This window comes from Geospiza fortis, unplaced genomic scaffold, assembly GCF_000277835.1.
Source record: "Geospiza fortis unplaced genomic scaffold, GeoFor_1.0 scaffold2300, whole genome shotgun sequence".
NCBI lineage: Eukaryota > Metazoa > Chordata > Aves > Passeriformes > Thraupidae > Geospiza > Geospiza fortis.
The window spans coordinates 9,359-19,258 of NW_005055174.1; the positions used below are offsets into that span (position 1 = coordinate 9,359).

A 9,900-nucleotide genomic window follows, 5' to 3' on the forward strand; every position below is an offset into this window, starting at 1 on the left:
TATATATGTATATTATATATATGAAGATATGTATTAAATTACATAGAGTTTCATTTATGAACAAGATAAATGTTAAAGGTAACCATGACAGTCAGACCATGGAATTCATGTTGGTTTTAAGCAGTATGTTAGCAAAACAAATGCTTTGTGAATTCGGGTTATTCATTGCCTTAGATCTCTGGGTCAGGACCTATGTTTTTTCCCCAGAGTATGAAACTTGACAATAATAGGTTTATATTTCATGAATCAAAGCTACCATGTGCTATCACAATAAAAACATCAGCACATACTCTTGTAGAAACAGTCCTTTTCAGAGAAATTTTGCCTTGTGCTTTAGTGTGAGCTGTATTGGTACTTGAGAATAAGGCATAGAGCACCAAAGTGTGGCACCTAGCAACAGATTTTACAGAATTTGTCCAATATTAGTACATCATTTTGGAGACATATTGGCTCTATGTAGAGTGGTAAAATCCACTCCTTTTGCTTTTGTGTTTCAAGTCAAGCATATTCATGAAAATCCACCCATATATTTGAGAATACTCCTCTTACATATACCCCCAACCATACCTGCTAGAGTATTGCCCTTCCATAGTTGTTCTTGTGAGTATTTAATTGTATTTAATTTCCAAATACCTCATAAGATGAGAATAAATATAATAGTTAATTCCTTTCACTCAGATTTTGCTTAAAACACAACTGAGATTTTGTAACTTGAATAATATTTTTGGCCTCCTGAAATCTTAAACATTAAACTGCTGTTTTTTCATGTTTTTGGAGTTGCCATAAATTGAAGCCACATGAAGTATGTTTTACTCCAGTGTTTCTCCATTTAAGGAAAAGTTAATCAGTACGATCAATCTAGAAATAGCAGATTTGTTTGGAAAGACATCACATGCATGATCTCAATCTTTGCAAAAAACACCATCCTAATTTTTTGCCCATCATAGTATGAATTTCCATTTGCAGGTAGAGTCAGTCACAAGCTCCATCCTCCATCGATGATTAGTTCATTACCAGTCACATACGCAGACTGAAATTACATAAAATAAACAATGATTTCAAGTAATTTTTCATGGCTATTAATTACAGGGAAACACTTTCTTTAAATTAAAAAATATGCTTTCTTTTTATACACTTTTTTGTTTTACAAAAATATCTGAGTAAGTAATATAATACCTAAATAGAAACAAACAGAAATTGAAGCCTTTTACTTAATTCAAGGAAGTGTGGCAAAAGTATTACTAGAGGCATTAGGATGAGAATGCATCCTGAGAGTACAAATTTAAAAAAGCTAGACTTTAGATATTTTACCTGCAGGAGTAAATACCTCACACTGATGTTATTAGGTCTGTTCAGCTGAGCATAATCTGACCAGGTCAGCCAATAATTATAATGGGACCTAACTAAAAACTTAGATTATATGGATAGTGGGGTAAGCAACTGAGCTGTTGACATTCTTCCTTCACTGCTGAAACATGCTGAATACATTGAAAAAGTGGAATTCTGTTTACACACCACTGAAAACCCTGTGAGCAGACTGGAAAAATTATTAGCATTGTGGAAATACTAAACCCAAGATGAAATTGAGAAACAGACTACTGATAGATAGCAACATTAATACTGAAATAAATCCACTGAAGTATTTTGACATGGACATTAGGACTGCTGGACATGTCCAGACAAATCCAGTCCAGTTTTTAGTCTCAGTAAATTTATAGCAGCTGAAATAACATTGGTGTGTGCTCATTAGGTTGGTGCTGCTTGCAGTGGTCATCAAGAGCCTGGTGTATAACATCCACAGTGGGTCTGTTGTTTTCCTTATGCTGGGATGGCAGATTCACCTTGAGCATTAGCTAAAATCTCCAGCAGCTCTACTAATTCTACCTCCTTAAAACATGACCTAGCCATGGTGCAAGCTTGGTAAAGCTGACAAGCTCATTTTGTTCACCATTCAGGATGACCTGGGGTCAGTCAATTTGCTCAGGTGACATGAAACCACCAGGCTATGGCACCAAATACATAATGCCTTGCAATCACTGTCAACATTCAGAACACCTTTTGTATTGCAGGATGAACTCAGTAAAAGAACATAGTTTGGTGTCACTGTGATATTTTCTGAAAAATCCCTTTGTCAGGATTTTTTTCTTAAGAAGCTGAGAAGCCTCAGAAAAGAAATATAAACAATAATTATCTGATTGCTTTAGAATATAGTCTAGAAGTTGTTTACTAACAGGTGCATCTTTGATTGGTTCCATATGAATTGTTTTTACTTAATGACCAATCCCAGTCCAGCTGTGTCAGGACTCTGGTCAGTCACAGTCAACCTTCTGAAAATATAGAGTCAAATTCTCATCTCTCACCTCGTCCTAGGGACCTTGCAACACCACAGTTTGGTTTTTATTTTTGTAATAATCCAGCTCAAAGAGAATGGAGATTGTCCTGAAACAAATACCCTCTCTACTGTGAAGCAGCAAAGTAGCATGGGATTCTGTGACAGGACATTTCATTGTCTATACTTACTTCATCAGAGGCCAGGTACACAAAGAGATGGGCCACTTCTTCTGCAGTAGCCATCCTGCCAGTCTTCTGTCTGGCCAGAAAGTCCTTCAGTGCCTGGATATACAAGAGCATTTGGTATATCAAAAATAAAAACCAGCAATTATTTTAACCTATTGACATGTATGAAGCAATATTTGCAACAGGTCTCTAGTCATAACTTCCTTTAGTGCACTAAGTAGGGAATTAAAGCTGGAAAAACATAAAATCAACAGGGATGTGAATTTCAGGTTGAAAAAAATAGGGTGCCTTTTAGAAAGCAACTAAACCTCTCGTTCTAGAATAAAGCCAACATAAAATCCTTCCTTTGGTGGTAGATATCCCATGTCCTTCAAATATGAACTTGCCATTATCTAATACGGATGGTTAAGCATCCCAAATAATGTGGAAATGCATAGGCCAGAGTGCTCTGTCTGTGCTGTTTTTGCATTTCCTTGTGGCTGACACATGCCTCAATAGAAAACGTCCTCCAGAAAATGTCCTCTGCTTTTGCACTGGATACTGTAACCAACACTTGGAGTTGCTTCCATGGATGAGAGCCCCTGTGCATTCACTAACCAATATTATCCTTCTGAGGCTTCAGTTCTGGTCTGGCTGTAAGGTTTCTGTCTCAAGTTCAAGCTAACCATACTTTCAAAGGAGACAGCAATGTTAAGTTATCCACAGTACTCTGAAATTGAGGATATTGTTGAATATGGGCAGAAGTGCAGCTATATATTCTTTTTTAAAAGAGAGTTAAACATATATACATGTGACCAAGCTAATAAATTGCTTTCTCACCTGTTCTGGGTTAGGCCGGGCTTGGATTCTTTCCCGTAAAGATGGTGTGTCAACAGTTCCTAAGCAAAATTTTAAATTCAGTGTTAAAAATCAACTGCATCAGCAATCACAGCAAAAGTTTATTTGTTCTATTTGTATGTCTTAACACCTATGTGTAACTTTGCAATATAATTCAGGAGAAAGACTGCAAAGCCACCAATAGAGCACAGAATTTTAAATTTCCGTAGAAGGCAAGAGTTGTGAGAATTAGATTCAATACTTTTTGTATGGTTAAACAATGGTCAGACTGTTAGCTACCTCTTGCCTGCTTCTAACTTCTGAGACTGCATCTTTGAAAAAAACCATTCAATTACTGTGTAATGTATGTGTAAAGTGCAGATACTAGGTTAATCAGACTAAACATCCAGTTTAACCACAGAATAACAACTTTTCTATATTAAGCCTTTCAAGCATGCTGTGTTCTTGTAGACTGCTGGTAACTTCGGTTACCACTTGCAAGTCTATTCTTTGTTAAAAAAGCCAGACTAAATCTGGCCTTCTAGCACCTGCTCCTAGATCACAGGATAATGTAAGAACACTTACCAGGACATATGCAGTTGCATCTGATACCTTGCTCAATGAAATCAGAAGCCACAGCCTTTGTTAGCCCAATAACTGCTGCCTTTGAGGTACTGTAGACACACCCGTTCACAACTCCTAACAGAAGGTCCATGTCAAGGCAGCACAGAAATAGAGTTAAAAAGGAAAAGAAGGAAGAGCCAAGACTGTTCAATATGCATCTGCTTCTGGACTTCAGCATTTCCTGTAACCCTTCATAAGGACAGGCTAGCTAGAATGCCAACTGCCAGAATTCTACTCAGGTACACACCAGAGGAAAGCATACCATCTTTCAATAGTGTAAGCCTGGGGACTTGTCTAGAAAACGTAACAAGCAGCAAAGATTTAGGAACAGCAGAAATCCATCTGTTAGTCATGATCAGGCTTCTTTTGAAAGCATAGTTACAGCACTTATGTAATTGTAATTTCTTCATTATATCTCTGAAGAACATATGTACCAAGATATCACTGGAAGTAATATACCTTTTTAGGTACAAAACATTACAAACATTAACAAAACATTAAAAAAGCTCAGAGGTAAGGATCTTGGAGTTTCTACAATTTTCCATCTGTGTCCTTGCATTTATGTTTGAGTTGAATGCATTCACTTTTTTTTCCCCTAACTGGTCCCTCTCCAGGATTTAGAAATAGCTTTGAATTTAGAATGTCCTCTAAGTTCAAGGTTGCACAATATTTATATTGTATATCCATCACCCTAAAGATTTATATAAGGAACTCTAGCAAGCTACTGACCTTTGATGCTGGATGCCACAGAAGACATATTTATAATATTTCCAGATTTCTGTTTAAGCATCTGCAAAAAGAGTACTTATGTCACTCAAATGCAAACTATTTTGTCATCTGCAGGTTCAGCAAAATAGCCCACAGCACCTCACAGAACAGCCCTACATGCACTTGATACACAGGGCAACAAAGCTCAGTTGGCGTGGGTTGGTGCCATTGACTGAAGCAGTAAAGCAGAGCCTGAAATTCTCCCTCGGTTCCCCTGAGCCATGTCAGGATTGAAAACTATGCCAGGAAAGGATTTTTTCCTAGGTTGCCACCTCTCAGTCATTGCCCTCTGTCACAACAGTAAGTTACACGACACAGACATCTGCCCATACCATCTACCAATGCAGCAACTCACTGATCCCACTCAAACTCTTCTTGTTTTGGAGAAGACTAAAGCACAACACTCTAGCATCTATGAATTGTAGCTAATTTTCTTTAAGTTACAACCTTTTTAGGCATCCTAAAATCTGATATGCCTGAAGTTCTTAAAAAACGCCAAACTTTGAAAATTAAGTTCAGCTAAGAGAAAACCCACCCCCAAACAAACTAAAAACCAAACCAACCAAGCAAAAAGAACTGGAACAATACTGAAAAGAATAGTTGTCATCCAGTCATGGTCACAGCTTTCAAATCTGGCCTTTGCATTTATGGGGATGAAAACACCTTATTCAGTCCACAAGGTTTTGTAGACCCAAACCTAGTGATTATGTAAAACCAAGAAGCATCTTCAAGCCACTACATTCATTGAGCTGTTCTTCTCTAATCAGCATGTTAGTATCAGCATCCCTGAATTTTTTCACAAGACAGTCTCCAGAGCTGTATAAAATTCATATTAATATAGATGATTTATTAATACTTTGTAGCAGTGGTATTGTGCAGCTGTGTGCTGTCGTATAATACATTAGCATTGTATTGCAATGACTCCATCACTGCTCTGCATAAACTCTGAAGTATTTTAGCTAGTTTACATAGGCCAACTCCCCAAATAAATCCTCTCTACCATATCCTTTAGATAAATTGTCTACTTGAAATATTATGCAATGAAGAGAATGTTTAATAGTAGGATTACTGTACTCTAAGGGCCCCCCTATCCAAAGTGGCACGCTTGTATTTTGTACGCTGCCACAGTGGCAGCAACTCTGATCTGTCACACTTTAAACAAGGCAGCAGAGACTAAAAGTCATGGGCAGCCAAGCCTTGCCTTGGGGAGGAATGTCTTGATCATCAGGTACATGCTGCGAACATTGAGGTTCATCGTGAAGTCCCAGTCTTGCTCCTCACACTCCAGAATGGTTCCATGATGAACAAACCTAGAATGAGTGCATGAAGTGGATTACTGTCTGTGGCTTACATTTCTGTGACTCTTTTTCCACCGCTGTTTTGTAGCAATTCACTTTTCCAACCTTTAAAAGAGGGAGATAAGAGCTCCTTTGAAGAATGCAAGCAGCAGTGTATTTCTTCTGGTAAATATCAAGGATACAAAGAAGACTCAATATGTGCAACAAAATGATTGGCAATAGAAGAACCAAGAAACAAAAACAAACATTAGCAGACTGTCAGGCTTTGTTCACTGTTGTGCTAGAAGGGCCAAAGCCAGCAGTACAGGGCACCCATAGTGTGAGGAAAACATAAGTTCCAGAGTTGTTCTATATTGGCCTGGGTTATGTGGCTGTGCAAAAAAAGTTCAGTTTTGATGGAAACACATGGAGCTTTCTATTAAGAGTATAAAATCCATTAAAACATAAATAAAATGCATTGATGTAATAGAAAGTAGTTCTGTAGGACGGGGGGGACTGGAAAAACAGTAGTAGCAATGAGATTCTGGTTACCCTGCAATGTTACAGAGGACATCAATCTTTTCAATCTCCTTGGCCAGATTTTCTATCTGCTCCTTTTTGGTGACATCCAGAACCCGTATTTGAATGCCTAGAAAAAACACAGCATTTGTTTCAATGTATTTAATTGAGGATTGGCTGAGTATTTTTCTGATGTGCTGAGGATAGCACTTACAATTCAATTCACTCAATGATTAAGTTAGTGCAGCAGTTAATCTGGGACAGCATATGATGCTATTTAAAATTTCAGGAGACAATTAAAATGATCAACTGTTTTAATTGTTATACAGCATGACAAGCAGATGAGCTAGCTTAATTTACTATAAAAACATTTCAAATAAGTTTGAATTCCACTATAGTCTCACACAGAAGAATTAGAGAACTTATATAATCATAATAAACTTTCACATTCGTTATCATAGAATAACACCTGGAACTAGTTACATGTGTCTTACAGTCCCACTACATGCCACATTCTCATGTGTAGTTGATGATATTATGAATGAGCTTTATGTAATTTAATTAACAAAGAAAAATTATTTTGCATAAACTATTAAAATCATGAGGGCAGTCACACTGGAACAGGGCCCTGCAGATGAAATTCCATCCTTAGAGATGTTCAGAACTTAATTAAACATAGCCCTGAGCAACCTGCTCTAACCAGTGCCACTTCGAGCACTAGATAGAACTACATGGCCTCCCAAAGTCTAACCCAACAGATATGATTCCATGAAACAGTGTAAAGCTGTCTGTAAAGCATCTGAGTATTGTCAAAGGAGAACTTGATTTGAAATGGATAAAAACCTGGGTTTTTTTGAAACCAAAGCAACAAGCTTTGGTTTCCATGAAAAGGCTTTCTGTGCCTTAGTTAAATGTAGAGACACTTTTGAAGAGATTTGTGCATTCGATCAGACTACAGGCTGGTGATTAACATCACATTGGAATTACCTCTCCTGGATAAAATTCAAAGACCTCAAAGTGCCAAGTCTTGATGAATTATAGATTGACTAATCTTATGTCTAAAGGATGGAAATGGCTCTGAGTATATGGAAAATTATTTCTTTCCTTGTGAGCATACTAGCAGAGGAAAAAAATGTAACATTTTCCCAAATACCCTCAGAAGGAACCTGAAAAGCCCTCAAGTTCACAAACAATTACAAAGGGATTTCTTGTTGTGAGCTCCAGTTGGCAGAGCCTGATAGTCATGCTAAAAGTTGTGCCAGCTGTGGTTTTGTGTATTTTACTGTCAGCCTTCAGTAGGAATTCTTTAAATCCACTTTCTTCTCTCAAATCAAGTTAGAAGCATTGTCAACTGTGAACTATATCCAAGTCTTATTTTTATTTCAATATTGAAAAAATACTTTTTAACCTAATATCCGACTTGTGATTAGAAACACACCTGTGCAAAACCTGCTCCTTGAAGCATGTTCCTGTGGTGGCAGTACAAAAACAACCTTCAGGCCTGAACATTTATACCAACAGGATAGGCATATCTAGTGTTGCTAGAATTACTTTTCTGAAGATGTATGGATTCTGCAGCACAGTAAGGAATGCATTAAAAGGACAAGACAAGTATGGACCATAGAAATGCAAGACACTAGGTCTACCTTTTTGTATACTGGGATGTTCTCTTGGTCAGAGAAAAAAACATCCCATGCCTTCCAGAGTGATGCACCTGATAATTAGCCTAGTGAAGGCAAAATGGGTGCTGATCTAAAAAACATCAACTTCTTCTGTGACACAAGAAAATCAGTCATTCCACATATCCGGAATAACACTCTGATACGCTGATGTTGCAATATTTTTACGTGGCAAATCTATTGAAAAGATACTTTTTAACGTAATATCCGACTTGTGATTAGAAACACACCTGTGCAAAACCTGCTCCTTGAAGCATGTTCCTGTGGTGGCAGTACAAAAACAACCTTCAGGCCTGAACATTTGTACCAACAGAATAGGCGTATCTAGTGTCACTAGAATTAAATTTCTGAAGACATATGGATTCTACAGCACAGTAAGGAATGCTTTAAAAGGACAAGCCAAGTATGGACCATAGAAATGCAAGACACTAGGTCTACCTTTTTGTATAGTGGGATGTTCTCTTGATCAGAGAAAAAAGCATTCCATGCCTTCCAGAGTGATACACTTGATAATTAGCCTAGTGAAGCCAAAAGGTAACTGAAATGGGTGCTGTTCTAGCAAACATCAACTTCTTCTGTGACACAAGAAAATCAGTCATTCCACATATCCGGAATAACACTCTGATACGCTGATGTTGCAATATTTTTACGTGGCAAATCTCTGTTCTTTCACACCACAGCATAAAGCAATGCAAACATCAGAAGAACTAGTCTGGATATTTTCTTTTTTTGCGTCTTTTTCAAGTTTTCCTATCCTCAAAATGTATCTCAGACAGCCTACACAAAACTTGTAAGAGCTGAACTAATGCCTGATGTAGGGCCATTTACCTGGATATTTCCCCAGTTCTTGCAGTTTAGACTCATTGATGTCTGTAGCAATGACTTTGGCTCCTTCTTTAGCAAAAGCCTGGAGAACACAGAAACAATTTATATTTAGATATTCCAGGTCATACCAGAAATAAAATCTGTTTTCTTTTCAGGTGCTTTTTGGCTTGAAATAGGAGCCAAGCCAAGCTGAAGGCAGCTGATCTCTAAGTCTTCATTCTGGGCATATCAGGGAGTTGCAGACAACTATTTAACTTTGTGTGATAAGACAGATTTAAGGTGTTTTCCCTAAAGGAAGGAATCCATAAATAAAATATAAGAACAGTAACCAGACTAAGATAATGGATATTATTATTGCCCTTATTAGCTGCACTAGTAAGCAATAGGGCTAGAATTGCCTGTATTGTTAAGATTTAAATTTAACTAATTTAAATCTACTGTTAGATTTAAATTTAAAGTTACAAAATTTAAGAGGTAAAGGCAGAAGTCATAAACCAGAATTTTTTAAACAAAATCCTTTGTATCCAAGTAATTGGAATAGAACAATATTAAAAGCAGCATGACTTATGATATTTAACCAGAGACATTGCTTCATTCTTGATGGACTCCTCAAAAGCCTCTTTCTTTTTATTGTGATTACTGATAAATCAACAGCTCATGAAGTAAAGTCTGTCAAAAGTATTCTGACATCTTGGACTGTAGCCCCTTATCTTCAAAATAGGTGTCCCAGCTGCAGCTTAAGAGGATAGTGACATTAACCATACCAGCCTTCCATGGTTGGTTGGGTATTTACAAAGTGAAACCATCAGGAGGATTACCTGCTCCTTGGGCTGAGTCATTCATGTAAGAGCCAAGATCAGCAGTCTTCTGTGTTC

The 9,900-nt window shown here is 37.4% G+C and overlaps 1 protein-coding gene across 1 annotated transcript; it reads right to left on the minus strand.

The window, feature by feature from the left end:
- Nucleotides 1–524: 524 nt before the first annotated feature.
- On the minus strand, nt 525–9,107 carry LOC102041424 (3-hydroxybutyrate dehydrogenase type 2-like; the record flags this gene model as incomplete). The annotated part of the gene is made up of 8 exons (XM_005431416.2): nt 525–1,030; nt 2,521–2,613; nt 3,337–3,395; nt 3,919–4,032; nt 4,687–4,747; nt 5,927–6,035; nt 6,555–6,651; nt 9,029–9,107. Coding segments are annotated over 8 exons (666 nt in total), but the record flags the coding sequence as incomplete, so codon positions are not given.
- Between the last annotated feature and the right edge of the window lie 793 nt (nt 9,108–9,900).